This window comes from Trichomycterus rosablanca, chromosome 1 (genome assembly GCF_030014385.1).
Source record: "Trichomycterus rosablanca isolate fTriRos1 chromosome 1, fTriRos1.hap1, whole genome shotgun sequence".
Classification (NCBI taxonomy): Eukaryota; Metazoa; Chordata; class Actinopteri; order Siluriformes; family Trichomycteridae; genus Trichomycterus; species Trichomycterus rosablanca.
In genome coordinates, this window is record NC_085988.1 from 54342634 (window position 1) to 54362371 (window position 19738).

The following is a 19738-nucleotide window of genomic DNA, read 5'->3' on the forward strand; positions in this document are numbered from 1 at the left end:
AACACAAATGACTTTACAAGTGTTCTTTAAACAAATCTTCCCACTTAGCAGATGATGGAGGGTGGTGGCTGTAATGGAATGACCAAAAAGAGCATGGTGAGGTGTTCACATCTGCTTGGCCACCTAGTGCATGTCTGCTTTTATGTTTATGATAATGTGTAATGCCAAAATATCATAAATACACTCAAAGCATAATATCCCTCAGTGGATCAGTTGTAAAAAATGACAAGTCTAAGCTACACCCACTAAAGAACTTCATAATGGTGTTAGGACTTATATTAATAAACAGTATTGGGTCAGCACATTGCATTTGATTAATATGCAAAATGGCACCCTCAAGTGACACTGCTTTATATCTGTTTGGAAAGTAAAGCAGACTTACTGCACTGAAAATACTTGGTCTCATCTGGATTGTGGTAATACTAAAATTGATTTTATTTATGCATTTACAAATTGAAAAATAAAAAACATATACACGTACAATAATTAATTAAATTAACATTAATAATGTTTATGTTCACACAATTAAAAAATAATTTAAAAACATTTAACAATTGAACTTAAAATGTAAACTCCATATTTTAAAACATTGTTTTACATAACAAGGCTGTAGGTCTAATACAATATCTTATGATACAATATTTGGAGTAATAATACAATAATTTGTGTAATGTTTTAATAAGCTGCTCTAAACAATGATGTTCTGTAAAATTATAATGTAAGATTTACTGTTTCTTCATATTAACCTTACAGACCTCAGTAAAATAAAACATTAACCTTACAGATGAACATGATCCTTTCACTAAGAATGAACTAATAATTCAGGGTCTGGTGTGTTCTATGTACATTTCTTAGCTTATTATTTACACTTTCATTATACATACTTCCCAAATGCAGATTACTATGCATGCTAACACAAACAAGTGTGAGGAAATGCAACCTGCTTTTAAAACAGTTATCTTAAAGAAAATGTAGCAGCTAAAAGTCTCATTTCATGCAGGAACCAAAAGCATTCTCACCCAGGATTTCTGAACTCAAACTTGTGCTTAATCTAAAGCTTTCATGTTGCAGCATGTCATTTTTTGTTAACAATTTAAGAAGCAGCAGTAAAGAGTCAGTATAGGACACTGAACATAAACATGCCTAAAACACGTATTAAAAAGTAATAACTGTCCAGTAGGGCTTGTGTAAAATCCTTTAACGTGGTATATGTCATTTTATAAAACATGGTATATAACACACAATTTTGTTAAAAAACAGTGGCAGCAAATGTGGTCCTCAACACTTCCTAAACCATTAAACATACTTTAAACCAAATGGCCCTCGAGAAATAGCTTCGTTACTGAATGTTATTTAGATTTAGCTAATCATAGATAAACCAATAATTAAGTCAACTTTTTTGGCTAATGCTATGTTCTGATAGTGCTTTTTACATTACGCAGAATTTGTGCATCAGCTCAGTCCTAGTGTTACAGTTTGGATTTGAAGGGGATCCCATCATACATATCAACTTTAAGTCTCGCCCATTCCGCCAACCTCTGGATAGCACTTTTCTCCTGTACAAGCACTGAAGCTGCTTTCCTCAGCTTGGGCTCATTGCGTGTCAGATAGCACTCGCCCTCAGCCTTCAGAAAATTTAACCTCTCCCGTCTGCTCTCATCCAGAGGCACGTCCTCACTTAGGTACGGGTTGAAGCGGAAGTAAGTGTCTGATGGAAGAAGGGCATCCAGCATTGTGTGCACTTCTGCAACCAAAAAGAAGAAGAAATAAAATATCCATCAGTAAAAGGAACTGTCACAATGTTGATGACACACTAAATTAATTGTAAAACTTATTAAGACAAAGAAATCCTGAGTAAACAGGTGTTCAAAACCAACTGGCCCTGTGTAACCACCTCTGTTCTTTAATCAATTAATCACAATTACATGTTTAACAAAACTAGACAAACTTAGGCTTCATTACTGCCAGCCATGTTAAATCTAAAATCCTTCAAATAGAGTAGAATAGAATAGACCAACAAAAATTGCTCCAAACGCACATCTATGCTGTATATGTGTAAATGCTCATATCACATACACTATGTGTAACACTCACTTTCTCAACCGCTTATCCAATTAGGGCCCCGGGGGGGCTATCCCAACTTTTCAATGGGCACAAGGCACACAGTAACACCCTGGACGGGGCGCCAGTCCATCGCAGGGCAGACACACATACACACACCCATTCACCGATAGGGCAACTCAGTGTCTCCAATTACTGTATGTTTTTGGTCTGGGAGGACACTGGAGCTCCTGGAGGAAACCCATCCAGACACAGGGAGAACATGCAAACTCCGCACAGAAAGGACCCGGACCGCCCCGCCTGGGGATAGAACCCGGACCTTCTTGCTGTGAGGCGACAGTGCTACCCACCGAGCCGCCCTTATGTGTAACATAATCTTTAAAATCTTCCAAGCCTTTGGTTCAGTTAAAAGGGAAACTTTTTGGATCACATACAGTGGGGCCAAAAAGTATTTAGTCAGCCACTGATTGTGCAGGTTCTCCTACTTAGAAAGATGAGAGAGGTCTGTAATTTTCATCATAGGTACACTTCAACTATGAGACACAAAATGAGAAATAAAAATCCAGGAAATCACATTGAAGGATTTTTAAAGAATTTATTTGTAAATTATGGTGGAAAATAAGTATTTGGTCAATAACAAAAGTTCAACTCAATACTTTGTAACATAACCTTTGTTGGCAATGACAGAGGTCAAATGTTTCCTGTAAGTCTTCACCAGGTTTGCACACACTGTAGCTGGTATTTTGGCCCATTCCTCCATGCAGATCTCCTCTAGAGCAGTGATGTTTTGGGGCTGTCGCTGGGCAACACGGACTCCACAAATTTTCTATGGGGTTGAGGTCTGGAGACTGGCTAGGCCACTCCAGGACCTTGAAATGCTTTTTACGGAGCCACTCCTTCGTTGCCCGAGCGGTGTGTTTGGGATCATTGTCATGCTGGAAGACCCAGCCACGTTCCATCTTCAATGCTCTCACTGATGAAAGGAGGTTTTGGCTTAAAATCTCACAATACATGGCCCTGTTCATTCTTCCCTTAACACGGATCAGTCGTCCTGTCCCCTTTGCAGAAAAACAGCCCCAAAGCATGATGTTTCCACCCCCATGCTTCACAGTAGGGTATGGTGTTCTTGGGTTTTTCTTATTCCTCCAAACACGACGAGTTGAGTTTTTACCAAAAAGTTCCATTTTGGTTTCATCTGACCACATGATATTCTCCCAATCCTCTTCTGGATAATCCATATGCTCTCTGGCAAACTTCAGACGGGCCTGGACATGTACTGGCTTAAGCAGGGGGACACGCCTGGCACTGCAGGATTTGAGTCCCTCTCGGCGTAGTGTGTATACTGATGGTAGCCTTTGTTACTTTGGTACCAGCTCTCTGCAGGTCATTCATCAGGTCCCTCCGTGTAGTTCTGGGATTTTTGCTCACCGTTCTCATGATCATTTTGACCCCACGGGATGAGATCTTGACCCCAAGGGAGATTATCAATGGTCTTGTACAGGGGTTGGACAAAATAACTGAAACACCTGGTTTTAGACCACAATAATTTATTAGTATGGTGTAGGGCCTCCAATACAGCGTCAATTCGTCTTGGAAATGACATATACAAGTCCTGCACAGTGGTCAGAGGGATTTTAAGCCATTCTTCTTGCAGGATAGTGGCCAGGTCACTACGTGATGCTGGTGGAGGAAAACGTTTCCTGACTCGCTTCTCCAAAACACCCCAAAGTGGCTCAATAATATTTAGATCTGGTGACTGTGCAGGCCATGGGAGATGTTCAACTTCACTTTCATGTTCATCAAACCAATCTTTCACCAGTCTTGCTGTGTGTATTGGTGCATTGTCATCCTGATACACGGCACCGCCATTGGATGCACATGGTCCTCCAGAATGGTTCGGTAGTCCTTGGCAGTGACGCGCCCATCTAGCACAAGTATTGGGCCAAGGGAATGCCATGATATGGCAGCCCAAACCATCACTGATCCACCCCCATGCTTCACTCTGGGCATGCAACAGTCTGGGTGGTACGCTTCTTTGGGGCTTCTCCACACCGTAACTCTCCCGGATGTGGGGAAAACAGTAAAGGTGGACTCACCAGAGAACAATACATGTTTCACATTGTCCACAGCCCAAGATTTGCGCTCCTTGCACCATTGAAACCGACGTTTGGCATTGGCACGAGTGACCAAAGGTTTGGCTATAGCAGCCCGGCCGTGTATATTGACCCTGTGGAGCTCCCGACGGACAGTTCTGGTGGAAACAGGAGAGTTGAGGTGCACATTTAATTCTGCCGTGATTTGGGCAGCCGTGGTTTTATGTTTTTTGGATACAATCCGGGTTAGCACCTGAACATCCCTTTCAGACAGCTTCCTCTTGCGTCCACAGCTAATCCTGTTGGATGTGGTTTGTCCTTCTTGGTGGTATGCTGACATTACCTGGATACCGTGGCTCTTGATACATCACAAAGACTTGCTGTCTTGGTCACAGATGCGCCAGCAAGACGTGCACCAACAATTTGTCCTCTTTTGAACTCTGGTATGTCACCCATAATGTTGTGTGCATTGCAATATTTTGAGCAAAACTGTGCTCTTACCCTGCTAATTGAACCTTCACACTCTGCTCTTACTGGTGCAATGTGCAATTAATGAAGATTGGCCACCAGACTGGTCCAATTTAGCCATGAAACCTCCCACACTAAAATGACAGGTGTTTCAGTTATTTTGTCCAACCCCTGTATGTCTTCCATTTTCTTACAATTGCTCCCACAGTTGATTTATTCACACCAACCTGCTTGCCTATTGTAGATTCACTCTTCCCAGCCTGGTGCAGGTCTACAATTTTCTTCCTGGTGTACTTCGACAGCTCTTTGGTCTTGGCCATGGTTGAGTTTGGAGTCTGACTGTTTGAGGCTGTGGACAAGTGTCTTTTATACAGATAACGAGGTCAAACAGGTGCCATTAATACAGGTAACGAGTGGAGGACAGAAGAGCTTCTTAAAGAATAAGTTACAGGTCTGTGAGAGCCAGAAATCTTGCTTGTTTGTGGGTGACCAAATACTTATTTTCCACCATAATTTACAAATAAATTCTTTAAAAATTCTACAATGTGATTTCCTGGATTTTTTTTTCTCATTTTGTCTCTCATAGTTGAAGTGTACCTATGATGAAAATTACAGACCTCTCTCATCTTTCTAAGTAGGAGAACCTGCACAATCAGTGGCTGACTAAATACTTTTTGACCCCACTGTAGGTCCAATTAAATCTGGTGTGATCCCAACATTGGGGTCTGAGCCACTGCTTTATGACAGAATAATTTATTCTGCTTTCATTCATGATGTAAAGCTCAACCATCAAAAGCACAGAAACATGTCAAATGGCTTAAAAGAAATAAAATGTCCAGAGCGGGCTAGTCCGAGTCCTCGCTTGAAACTCATTGACATGTTGTGGAAGGACAAAAAGTTCATGCCAAAAATTCTTCACAGTAATGTAAATGACTGGTCTTCATTTAACGAAGGTATCTGTGCTGCACATGGTACAACCAGTTATTATGTTTAGGGGAACAATAACCTTTTATATTGGTTATATACAGTAGGTGTTTCATAACCTTTTCCCTTTAATTAATGAAATGATTATTTTAGGATTATTTAAAATTATTTAGTGTGGCAAATGCAAAAATACAGAAAATTGATTTTGTTTCTTGCCATTGTAATAGTCTGCATTCACTTGTAGTTTATTTACTTTGACAGTAAGTCAATAATCATAATTTAGCAAGTGTTACACATCTGTAACTAAATTAACCTATCTATACAAGGCGATAAGTCAGGAACATCTTTGCAGCACTACAAACCCACCCTCTGTGTCAGTGGCACTGCTGATGACATGTGCGAGCTTGGTCTTCAGGCTGGTGTAGGTACTGGAGCTGCTTTTGCCAGTTGCCTCGTAGCGACCCGTGCCCAGAGATACCACACACTGCACCGGAGTGTTAGGCCACAAGCACTTACACTCGTGGATGGCTAGTGCTGTGGGATTGTTGATCAGGAGACCACCATCCTACATGGAAAAAAGAGAAAAAAATTGTGTCAGTTTGAAATAAACATTGACATTATTATTAAGAAACAACAGGTTGACATCACATTTCCTTTCAGAATGTCTGTTATAATTATGCACAAAACTCATACAAAACATAACAATCAGAAATAAATGATATAATAGTGTAGATTTAAAACTCTATTTATTATGCATTGGTCTTTATGTGCATTACTATTTAAGAGGGGTGACCAATATAGTCACAATCGTTCATTAAGGTATATGTATTATTTAAGCAATAGAACACGAGAGGGAGTGTGTTATCGCGAATAACACATGACCTCAAGTGTTCTATTGCTTTTATACAACAGTTTTTACAAAATACAGAAAGAAAATAAATCAAAGAAGCCCTGAATTTCATAATAAATATGCTTTAATATTGACAATACCTGCCGCCAAAAAGTAGTTCCACAACGAATATAAAGTTTAACACTACAAAGCAGACATCCCAAGTTGCAAAAACTCATTTTAGGCAGGTAAGAACAAGAAGAAGAAGGCAAGAACCTCCGAAGGGAAAAAAAGAAATAAAAAAACTTGCACACACACCAAAGGATATGGGTGATAACAGAACTCTTAGGAGCTGCTAACTGGGCTATTAAGCTAACTGTTCGCGTTACAAACACATTAAAGTTCCCTACATAATGCACTAGATTGTGTATCAGATCGCGGATTTATGTTCCCTACATAGTGCACTAGATTGTGTATCAGATCGCGGATTTATGTTCCCTACACAGTGCGCTAGATTGTATATCAGATAACGGATTTAAAACGCAATCGGAAATAAAGTCTGTGTCGCTTGCGTGCACGTTTGTGTGCATGAAGCTTGTCGTTACTGGCAACGCGTCAGCGGAGTAATACAGTTGTGGTGTGAAAAGGCTGTGCTGTTATCACGAATATCAGCACGGTTAGAACGCTTCTCAACCAATCAGATTGTAAGGTCGGAACTAACTGTTGTATAATATACATTGATACATGTATATATGATGATTCAGTACTTTTTGTAGAAAAGTGGTAGAAAAGGTTGATTGTGTTTTTTTATTTATTTTGCTGTCAGACTAAACCATATTTCTAAAACAAATTGGGTGCATCCTTAAATTATTTAAACAAACACATTCATGTTGATTTGGAATCCTCTCCCTCATGCTTTATTTAGATGCAAATTATTAAAATAGTTTGATTACTGCAGAATAAACGGTAAAGCAAAAAATGGTAAATACCTTCTTTTTTTATACAAGATGTGAATGTGTGTGATGCTGACTTTAATGCCAGTGGAGTTTAATGCTAGCACACTAGAGCTTTTCATTCTATTTCAATTTATTAAAGTAAACATTTAAACTGAAAATAACAGTTCCAGAATCAGAGCCATACATGCACTGAAACACGGATAATGTTTTTGCGAAAGCAACAATTTTTGTGTGACCATCAAATTCAAGCACTGGCAGTCTTTTGCATGCACTCTTCTGAACGGGAGCATTCATCTACAGCCAAAGATTTCCTTGCCAGTTTCTGGACAACTGGCACATTGAGCCAGTCTGGGTGACAGACAGCATGGTGCTTTCATCGTGCCACTCCACACTGCCTGATGTCTTTACAAAATGTTTGTTCATACTTATTAGTGTAGAAGCAGAGCCAGGAGTATAGTGGCTGTCCAAACATTTGGTCAGAGCTATTCAGGAAATAGTACTTTATTTTGGAACCATATGGTCCATTGTTGTGATAATGTTTTATAAGTTATAATGTACAGTTACACCAGCAAGACTCTAAAAACAAACTGATGGTAAGCACAGTTATTAACAACAACAAAAACAACTGTACAAACTGTGCCTGAGCAGTAATATTTATATAGTAAATCAAGAAAAAACTGTCCATTTTATCAGCTCCACTTACCATACAGAAGCACTTTGTAGTTCTACAATTCTTGACTGTAGTCCACCTGTTTCTCTGCATGCTTTGTTAGCCCCCTTTCATGCTGTTCTTCAATGGTCAGGACTCTCCCAAGGCCACTACAGAGTAGGTATTATTTGGGTGGTGGATCATTCTCAGCACTGCAGTGACACTGACATGGTGGTGGTGTGTTAGTGTGTGTTGTGCTGGTATGAGTGGATCAGACACAGCAGTGCTGAAGGAGTTTCTAAACACCTCACTGTCACTGCTGGACTGAGAATAGTCCACCAACCAAAAATATCCAGCCAACAGCACCCCGTGGGCAGCGTCCTGTGAACACTGATGAATGTCTAGAAGATGACCAACTCAAACAGCAGCAATAGATGAGCGATCGTCTCTGACTTTACATCTACAAGGTGGACCACTAATAGAGTGGACAGTGAGTGGACATGGTATTTAGAAACTCTGTGTCTGATCCACTCATAAGTCTTCATACTTTTTTGTGTTATCCCTGACCATTTCTGTTTTTATAAGAGGCACTGCATCTAGAGAGGGTGTGAGTGCTTGTTATGTTTAAAAATATGAAATGGTTTAATAAAATCAATCAATCATACCAGCACAACTGCAGTGTCACTGCAGTGCTAAATAATACCTGCTCTGTGGGGGTCCTGACCATTGAAGAACAGGGTGAAAGCCGGCTAAAAAAGTATGTAGAGAAACAGATGGACTACAGTCAGTAATTGTAGAATTACAAAGTGCTTCTTTATGGTAAGTGAAGCTGATAAAATGGACAGTGAGTGTAGAAACAAGGAGGTGGTTTTAATGTTATGGCTGATCAATGTATATTTAAAAAAAGTATTCTGCAATTAACCCTTTGGACACCTACCATCCTTTAGAACCCAATAACTAAGCATATCTGCACACATATTAATAAGCTTAATATATTTCTAAATAATATCTATTATTAGTGACTTATTTAGTGACAGTTAGCTGATGTTATGACAATGATTTCGTCATATTAACCAGCCACCAGTAATTTTGCATAATGACCACAGATGTGTCAGTAAAGGCATAAATATTGTCTAAAATTGCACTATTTTTTACATATAAATATAAAAGCAATAATTTAATGGGATCTTATATAGTTCTTTCAAAACACAAGCTACGAGTAAAATGTGTTTTAATTAACACATAGAAATAACTTTACCTGATGTAAATCCTGTCCAAGCACATACTCCTGAAAGTAGCCTGGGGCTGCAGATGATGCTCTTATAGCTTGCCACATCTGATGCTGGGAGCCACCCAGGTAGTGTGAGCGGACACCAGGGGGCAGGTTGTAGTTCCTGAAGATGTACGCCTTTAAAGGCAGCCCCCGGTTTACTACTGTGCTCACTGCTGCCACCTGAAGAATTAGTCAAAGTAAATTCATAATTCCTTTTTATTTAAACACCTGCTATGAGGAACACAATGGTGCAGCAAAACAGCAAATAACAAATTGTATATCACGCTTACCTTTGGGCATTCTGCATCTTTGGCAGTGTCTATCATGAGTCTAGGCCCTATTCTCTCCCTGTTGGTTAAACATACTTAAATTATTTTAATATAAATAAATACAATTAAATTAGTTTAAAGCAGCTTTGCAAATAAAAAAAATATTTTATAAAATAAAATAACAATAAAATTATTTTAAAACTGTATATAATAAATCGAATATGATATAAAAGTATAATTAACTATAATTACTATTATTAAGTGCCAACAAGTTAATTTAGACTCCATGCAACAAAATGAATAGTGTTTCTCCAGAACATTCACTCTTCTGTTTGGGTCTTTATAATCAACTATACAATTGTCAAATGTCTTAGGTTTCATCATTTTTGCATATTTATCACAAAGCATGCTTTAGATACTTGTATAAACTGTCATATAAGAAAATGGGGAAACACAACCACAGTTTTAAAATAATAATTTTCGTTTAGATTGATGGATACAATCATAGTTGTGTAACAAACAATTGTCTCACTTGAGGATATTCTCCCAGATGTGACTGTCATAGAAAGCGTGACTCCAGCCCATCTTCACCGTGCCCACGATTGGGTTCTGTTTGAAAACGTCCGAGCCGAGCTTTCTGTAGAGCTCCTCACACTCAGTCAGAGGAATTCTAAACACTCCAAGCATAAAGGCCAATATAGCACCTAAAAGATCCCAATAAAAAACTGTTAGATCCTATTATTATTGTTTTTATCTCCAGTTAAAATTTAAAGCAATAAAAAAGCAATTGCACTCTTTCTAAATGTCAGTTTTGTTCTAACAAATATTGTAAAACATAATTGCTTTAATTTAGGGAAGGTGTTTATCAAACATCTATATCACCCTTGTAAAAATGTAATTGCTCTTAGTTAATTAGTCAGCCAGTTACCAAATTAATTGGCAAGCCAGTCTGGCTAGCTAAACACAGCCCAGCTTGAGATCAAATAAAGTATAAATGTACAATTTCTTTAACTGTACATTTGCACCTGGGTGATACCAAAACCTTTTGGAATAATATTTTATGGACTAACCATTTTATGGTCTACATTTAGGAACAACAAAGGTCTTGCTGTGTCTGGTAACATAGTAGGAAAATTATTCCAAGGTTCATTACAGCTAAAAAAAAAAAAGGTGCAACCAGTTATTATGTAAACACAATAAAATAAATTTAATTAGGTTTTAAAAAATGTATTGGGTTTTTACTTGAGTGCACTGTAAAATATCATGTTTTGTTTAATGACCTGAAATAAACCTGACAAATATGTAATAACAGAAAATCATAAAGGGGCAATTAAGTTTTTCCACCACTGTATGCATTCTTGCGAATGAAGCAAAATCTACAGTTGTTGTTCAGCTAAATTTTAAGCTATTCTATTACTGTAGCAATTTTACATTAAAACCCAGTAAACTACAACAATTTGAAGATTGTTACAGCAGGGCAAACAAGAATTGAAAATCAGTTCTGTGAATGCTTAGGAGCCACATTAAAGGGCTTTTGTGCATGAACTACCTTTATACAACAGTTAGTTCCAACCTTACAATCTGATTGGTTGAGAAGCGTTCTAACTGTGCTGATATTCGTGATAACAGCACGGTCTTTTCACACTACAATGGTATTACTCCGCTGACGCGTTGCCAGTAACGTCAAGTTTCATGCACACAAACGCGCACGCAGGCGACACAGCCTTTTTTTCCCGATCGCGTTTTAAATCCGTTATCTGATATACAATCTAGCGCACTGTGTAGGGAACATAACCAATTGTCTAATATATTGTCTAGTGCACTGTGTAGTGAACATGAATGCGTTATCTGATATACAATCTAGCGCACTGTGTAGGAAACATAAATCAACTGTCTAATATATTATCTAGTGCACTATGTAGTGAACATGAATGCGTTATCCGATACACAATCTAGTGCACTATGTAGGGAACATTAATATGTTTGTAACGCGAACAGTTAGCTTAATAGCCCAGTTAGCAGCTCCTAAGAGTTCTGTTCTCACCCATATCCTTTGGTGTGTGTGCAAGATGATTTTTGTTTCTTTTTTTTCTCTTCGGAGGTTCTTGACTTTTTCTTCTTGTTGTTCTTACCTCCCTGAAATGAGTTTTTGCAACTTGGGATGTCTGCTTTGTAGTGTTAAACTTTATATTCGTTGTGGAACTACTTTTTGGCGGAAGGTATTGTCAATATTAAAGCATATTTATTATGAAATTCAGGGCTTCTTTGATTTATTTTCTTTCTTTATTTTGTAAAAACTGTTGTATAAAACGTGCCTGCGACCGAATCACAGCCGTGATGTTATTCGCGATAACACACTCCCTCTCGTGTTCTATTGCTTAAGTATAATATCTTGTCACAGCATCTTAATGAAATCAGGACTTCAACTAGGCCACTCCAAATCCTTAATTTTATGTCTTTTAAGTGATCAATGTGCCTTTTGGAAACATTTTGGTAGACTGGACACTTCTGAGAGAATTTAACATTAACTGTTCCAAGTTTTCTTCTTTTGGAGATAATGACTCTCTCTGTGGTTCACTAAAGTCCAAAAAACAATCACTTTTTAGACTGTTATATTTTTAAAACTTAAGACCATATAGCCTATTGCTGCAATACATTTGCATTACATTTCTGAAAAGCTGATTTAACCAGGCCAACATTAATCAAACTTTGAGGATGTCTAGTGTAATAGAACCCAATTATCTATTTAACGAGGTGTAATTGTTGAGTAGATTATTAAGGTGGTAAACACTGCAAGTTTCACATAAAGCAGGTTGGTGTTGAGTAAGTTTCATCTTGACTATAAAGGTTATATTTTGTGTTTACTCAGGTTGTCTTTGTGTTACACAGAAACCATCCTGTGGTGGTCCTGTGGGGGCCTTACCATTGAAGAACACAGTAAAAGGAGGTTAAAAAGTATGTAGAGAAACAGATGGACTACAGTTAGTAATTGTAGAACTACAAAGTGCTTCTATATGGTAAGTGGAGCTGATAAAATGGACAATGTGTGTAGAAACAATGAGGGGGTTTTAGTGTTATGGCTGATTGGTGCATATACAGCATAAAAAAAAATCGAAAGGGAGTTATGATGTGACAAACATTTCTGTACCTGTACTGACTCCACAGATGTAATCAAACAGCTGGTAGATGGGCTTTCCAGTAAGGCTCTCCAGTTTATGCAAAGTCTGCAGTGCAACCAGGCCTCTGTGATTAACAGAGTATAATACATTATTAGAATAATACATTATTCTCATCATTTTAGTACCTTACCTTAGTTTACCTACTTAGTTTCACAACTAGCATGTGCTTTCCAACCACATTTTTACAAGCATTGTTTGTTTGTTTATTAGGATTTTACTATCATGTTTTCCACTTTGGTCACATTCATGACAGAACAGGTGGTTACAGTTTACACATGATTCACCAGGTCAAGTTCAATGTCAAACACCATCAGGAGTAATGTTGTATTTCCAATTCATCTAACTTGCTTGTCTTTATACTGTAGGAGGAAAACAGAGCTCCCGGAGGAAACTCACGCAGCCACAGGGAGAACATGCAAACTCTACACAGAAAGGACCCAGACTGCTGCACCTGGGCATCAAACCCAGGACCTACTTGCTGTGTGCCACCCAGAAGCTTTGTCCCACACCTTTACACAGTGCAGGTCAAAATGATTGAAAATGAAAACTTTAGAATCTCTTTGTATAAGCTCACACTCTCATAGTATTTGGTTTCATCACATGAATGTCAGGCATGCTGTGATTCCAAGCAATAATATGGTGAATTAGCTCCCAGCTATAAACAGCTTGGGGTAAGCTGGAACTGAACTAATGAGGTGGACGCTAGAAGGTAAAGACTTCTTCCATTGTGCCATGCTGAAGTCACAACATTTTTATTATTATACTAGTAATAGTGGTGGTGGCAGTGAGGGAGTTCAATTGAATGCTGCTGCTGAATAATACTGTGCAGCTCTTGTTAAGCCTGTGTGTGCTTTCCTCTGTATGCCTGAATTAGTGTATCATTGTGACTTCCCTCATGTGTGTTTACTCATCTGTTTTAATTTGAAATAAAATATTACAGATTAGAAACTCTTCTCTACCTTGTTCCTCCTCCATCAATGGAGAGGACACGAATGCCTTTGCCTTTGACTGGATCAGTGTAGCCCACAAGAGCCAGAGCTTGTCTCACTGTACCCTGCAGGCCGAGGTCATGTCCCTGATGCAACTGCAGCAGACAAGGGATCACTTTCTCCTGCAAAAAAATAAAGAGAAACACAATGATGAATTAACTGTACTCTTTATCAATAATTTCATAATACTGTGAAACAAACATGCATACTTACTGTGACGGCCACCCCTCTGGTCTCAGGAAACTCCATCAGGTGTAAGCTTAGTTCTTCCACTCGGCTGATGATGAGCTTTACATTAGTCGCTTTCCTAATGCTCTGAACAAGCGCTCGGGTCCTGTTGTCTACACTCACCCTCGCAATGATCTACACATCAGTCACACAAAACACAAATCATATGCCTGTTTAATCATACACTGTGGTTGTATATAGAAAGGTATACAGTCATACACAAATATAGGCACTTAGGGAAACAAACAAAGTATTCATCCCTCTTTTTGCAGAATTTCTTGTATTGTCGGTCTGATTTCAAATAGATAGATAGCAATATTTAACAAGCAATCTACACATCATCCCCTTGAGGTCGAAGGAATTGCTGGTTGATCTTTATAAATTGTAGCAAGGCATATATAAAGGCAAGAATATAAAAATAATGTCTAAGGTTTTGAGTGTTCCCAAAACCACAGTGGCATAAATAATTTATTATTATTTATTTATTTATTAGGATTTTAACATCATGTTTTACACACATGGTTACATTCATGACAGAAACAGTAGTTGCTGGTTACACAAGACTCATCAGTTCACAAGTTTAATGTCAAACACAGTCATGGACAATTTTGTATCTCCAATTCACCTCACCTGCATGTCTTTGGACTGTGGGAGGAAACCGGAGCTCCCGGAGGAAACCCACGCAGACACGGGGAGAACATGAGTTTGAAGAACTTGTTGAATAGACTACCATCTTAGCAGCATCTTTGTAGAGTGGCAAGAAGAAAGACAGTGTTGATTTGTAGTTTGCAAAATAACATTTAATATGCTCAACGGCAAGAACTCTGTGTCTTTGAGTGGCTCAGCCAAAGCCCAGATGGCAAAGAAAAGAGGATCTTCTATTGAGAAAACGATAAACTGGCCAAATCCAGCTGTTCAAAGCTTGTAGAGATATATCCAAGATGATGAGCAGCTGCAACTGGGATTCTATAAAGTAATGAATAAAGCATCTGAATACTTCGGTGAATAACGTTAGTTTTTAGAATTTACTTTTAGAATCACTTTGTCATTATATATAATTAAGTGTAGACTAATAAAATGGCTATTACTTACAATTAAAATTATATATTTATTATTATATTTGTTTTTGTAAAGTCATTAAAAAAGTTAAAGACTCAATATTTTTCGAATCCACTGCATTTTAATGTTTATTGTTAATTTAAACAAAAAACTGCATTATTAGAAATACACTGATTAAAAGAAAGAGGACTTTATCTTGTCATGAAATAATTATTTTTCTTAAATTTATCACAATCATTTGCACCCCGTGCAGCTTCCTTTTAAAAGACAACAGCTCCGAGTTCTCTATAATAACTGATACTGGGGGCGGCATGGTGGCTCGGTGGGTAGCACTGTTGCCTTACAGCAAGTTGGGCCTGGGTTTGATTCCTGAATGGAGCGGTCCAGAGTCATTTCTGTGTGGAGTTTGCATGTTCTCTCGGTGTCTGTCTGGATTTCCTCCGGGTGCTCCGGTTTCCTCCCAAAGTCCAAAGACATGCACACAGGTTAACTGGAAATACAAAACTGTCTTAGGTATGAGTGGGTGAGTGTGGCAACCAGTCCAGGGCATTACCTACATTTTGCCCAGTGAATTTATTCCACCATGACCTTGACCAGGATAAAGCGGTGGTAAAACAGACAGGATAGCACCCAGAATACATGAGACCTTTCCTCCATACTGAATTTCTACAGATCCTTCAAAATCAAAAGTCGCTTGCCAATACAGCTCATCCCATGTTTTCTATGAGGTTCAGGTCAGAGGACTGGGATGTCCATGGCAGAAGGTTGATTCTGTGGTCAGTGAACATTTGTTACTGATTTTAACTGTGCTTTGTATCATTGTTCTGCTGAAAAATCAAATCATGGCCCAGTTAAAGAATAGTAACTAATTTATCCTGATCCGGGTCTTTGTGGGTTCAGTGTCAAATCCAAAATCACTGGACACCCTGGACAGCACATACTAGCTTTTTTCATCCGCATACTAGCTTTTTTAAAGGCAATAAAATGTACCCCGAGCAAACTAATGCAGAATCGATATCACATAGCATATTACATAGCATATACCATATAAAGTGGTCTTAATACTTATTATATCTATAAACTGTAACTGTATATTTCTACATAATATATAGAAAAAGTATACATTTTAACACACAAGCATCTTACCTATACTTAAAATACACTGGAAAGCTTTTTAATTAAAAGGTGCTGCGTACATTTAATTTCAATTAATAAACTGGTACGTTTTAGGAACATTAAATCTGAAGTATGACTGTGGTACCTTTTCTTTCTGGGAGAGCAGCTTTTTGGCCTTTTCCTCCATCTGTTTCTGTTCCTTGTTTTCTGTAGACTCTGCATCCTGAGGTCTCACCTGACCCACCTCAGAGGTCTTGTCCTTTTCTGCAGCAGCACTTTTGAACTTGGGAACCAGAGGAGCAATGTAGCTTCCCACAAACGCCTGCATGCTGGGACTCTTATATGACAGGTACTGACTAATGCCTTTCCTCTGTACAGTGGGTGCAACATTGCCCTCTGGGTCTGAACAGGCTGTTTTAATAGTAGTCTGTTTCGAGGGCTGGTCCAAGTCCACTTTTTGCGTAACAGGAGCAAGCATGGGTTGATGATCTTTGATCCCACTTAACTGAGCTGTGCTAGATGACGTGACTGTATCTCCATTTCTCTGCTGCTGCTGCCTTTGAATGTCACTTCCAAAGTATTCATTGACATGTGCAGCCAAGTGGTTGTAGGTCTCATCCATGTTGGTGGTAAAAGCTGAGGGCTGAAAACGCTGCAGAGGCTTGACTTCAGCTTTGGGGGCATCTTTGACTTCCTGAACTTTTTCATCATTTTTAGCCTCAAGCTGTTGATTGACAGCCACAGTCATGACTGCTGTTGGCTCAGATTCCACCCTAACCTCTACAGCTTTGCATGTGCCATCATCATTGAGTCTGAGACGTGTTATTTTAGAAAGGAGTTCTGTGTTAACTGTCCCACTAACAGCTTTGGTGACAGTGTCAAGGGTAGTCCTGATACGAGACATGTAGCAAGGTAGTTTAAAGAGAAGTCAGAACTGTTGTGTAAAGCCTAAAGCTCCTCACTTCCTTGATTTTTGAAGCCTTTGTATTTAAAGTAGGTTGTCTGAAAAGTGGTTTATCTTGTATTGCTGGTGACATATGTGGACCATAGTCACTATATTAATGTATCCAGTGGACTCCCTGGAAAAAAACAAAATAAGGTAATGATTAGTGCAACAGTAAAAAAAAAAAAAAATTATTAGGGTCTATAAACTTGCCCCAATTTACATTTACATTTTCAGCATTTAGCAGACGCTCTTATCCAGAGCGACTTACAGAAGTGCTTCTATAGTGAACATTTCATTTCTCAAGTTTAGGTAAACAACAGTCGAAGAACATAAATCTGCTAAAACCTGTTGGAACCAAAGTGCCTTTTTTTTTTTTTTTGGAAATGGAAAAGAATGGAACAGAATGTTAGTAAATAAGTACAAGTCAGCCTAAGTGATTAGTAAAAAGGTGAGTTTTTAATCGTTTTTTAAAGACAGCAAGAGACCCAGATGTTCGGACAGACAGAGGAAGTTCATTCCACCACTTCGGCGCTAGAACAGAGAACAGCCTTGATGCTTGTCTTCCTCGAGTCCTGGGTGGAGGATCAAGTCGAGCGAGACTAGAGGCTCGGAGGTTGCGTGGTACAGAGCGGGGTTTGATTAGGCCACGAAGGTAGCTTGGGGCTGGTCCATTTTTGGCTTTGTAGGCGAGCGTCAGTGTTTTAAACTGAATGCGTGCAGCTACAGGAAGCCAGTGAAGAGAACGTAGCAGTGGGGTGATGTGGCAGTGTTTGGGCTGGTTAAAAACCAGATGTGCAGCTGCATTTTGAATGAGCTGTAAGGGTTTAATCGTGGACATGGGAGCTCCTGCCAGGAGGGAGTTGCAGTAGTCCAACCGTGAGATTACAAGTGATTGCACCAGAATCTGGGTAGCTTCCCTGGAGAGAAATGGACGAATCTTCCTGATGTTGTACAGGAGGAACCGGCACGATCTTGTCATGTTGGCTATATGAGGAGAGAATGTCAGCTGGTTATCAAGGACAACACCAAGACTTCTTACCTTATCAGATGGTCTGATCTGGGAGTCATCCAGAGAAATGACTAGGTCCTGGGTTGGAGACTGATCTCCAGGAATGAGCAACATCTCTGTCTTGCTGGGATTAAGTTTTAGATGATGAGCCGACATCCATTGTGAGATATCTTGCAGACATGCTGAGATGCGAGCTGAGACTTGCGTGTCTGAAGGAGGAAATGACAGAACGAGCTGAGTGTCATCTGCATAGGAGTGGTAGGAGAAGCCATGGGAGGCTATGACCTTGCCCAGAGAGCGGGTGTAGATAGAGAAAAGAAGTGGGCCAAGTACAGAGCCCTGAGGAACACCGGTTAAGAGAGTGCATGGGGGATATATGGATCCCCTCCATGACACTTGGTAGGAGCGCCCTTCCAGGTAGGAGGCCATCCATTGCCATGCTGAACCTGTTACTCCAAGGTTGGAGAGAGTGGTCAGGAGAATGCTGTGATTCACTGTGTCGAAGGCTGCAGAGAGGTCAAGAAGAATAAGGACAGATGACAGTTTGGCTGCTTTGGCTGCATGAAGCTTCTCAGTAACAGCTACAAGAGCTGTTTCCGTAGAATGCGCTGCCTTGAAGACAGACTGGTACGGATCGTGGAGGTCATTCTGAGTGAGAAAGGCAGATAGTTGGTTATAGACAGCACGTTCAAGAATTTTGGATAGAAAAGAGAGGAGTGAGACAGGTCTGTAGTTGTTAATGTCTGTAGTGTCTAGTGTAGGTTTCTTAAGAAGGGGAATGACCTGAGCCTTCTTAAAAGCAGTAGGGACAACACCTGATGTCAGGGAGTTGTTGATGATGGGTGTGATGGAGGGGATTAGGTCCTGTGAGATGTCTTTGAGGATGGTGGATGGTATAGGGTCAAGTGTGCATGTAGTGGGATTGCTGGATGAGAGGAGCTGTGTAACCTCATCCATGGTGAGTGGGGTGAAGCTGGTGAGTGTGTTGGTGGGTTGAGGGTCAGTTGAAAGTGGGTCAGTCGGAGAGAAGGATTGATTGATTTTGTCGATCTTGTCCTGAAAGAATGTTGAAAAGTCAGTAGCAGTGAGAGAGGCAGAAGGGGGAGGAGGAGGAGGGTTTAGAAGAGAGGAAAAACCAATGAGGATAGTATTAGTATTTCACCTACTGTTTTTGACAAATGCAACTGTACTCCAGTTATAAACATCACATGCAGATTTATAAAACAAAGTAAAAACAAAGGGTTTGTGCCAGCAGAAGTACAATCTCTGTACTGGAACATCATTTTTCAAAAATAAATGTATTTCAAATGTTTTTTTTTACATCTGAATGAAAGATAGTGGTCTTGAACACTGTCTCACATTGGTAAATAACTGTGTTAAGGCTAGGAGGACAATAGCACATCGTTTTTTTATACTTACCTCTCTAACCTGTGGATGGGGGGGGTGGTCAGTTTCGAAAAGACTACTGTCTTATAGTCTCGAATTTGGTACTCAATCTCATTACAATGAACAAACAGGCAGGGCTTCTTTATTATTTGCCAATAAAGAAGAGGCACAACTGCAAAACAGTACTATTTGTTTAATTGACCAGGTTATAATTAATGCAAAACTAAATAATATAGAAAAAAATGCATGCATGGGTCCCATACTTTCGTGGCTTGAGATCTACTATTTCACTGGATGGTTATTG

The 19738-nt window shown here is 39.3% G+C and overlaps 2 protein-coding genes across 2 annotated transcripts; both read right to left on the reverse strand.

The window, feature by feature from the left end:
* Positions 1-481: 481 nt before the first annotated feature.
* On the reverse strand, positions 482-16997 carry pnpla8 (patatin-like phospholipase domain containing 8). The gene is made up of 9 exons (XM_063004201.1): positions 16239-16997; positions 13904-14053; positions 13661-13812; positions 12671-12765; positions 10055-10226; positions 9544-9601; positions 9239-9433; positions 5913-6111; positions 482-1744 (listed from the first exon to the last, which is right to left on the reverse strand). The coding sequence occupies exons 1-9, from the start codon at positions 16995-16997 to the stop codon at positions 1470-1472; spliced, it is 2055 nt and encodes a 684-aa protein (XP_062860271.1). The 3' UTR covers positions 482-1469.
* Positions 16998-17463: 466 nt separating this feature from the next.
* On the reverse strand, positions 17464-18642 carry LOC134322844 (uncharacterized; the record flags this gene model as incomplete). Its single annotated transcript, XM_063004214.1, has 2 exons — positions 17464-18242; positions 18438-18642. Coding segments are annotated over 2 exons (984 nt in total), but the record flags the coding sequence as incomplete, so codon positions are not given.
* Between the last annotated feature and the right edge of the window lie 1096 nt (positions 18643-19738).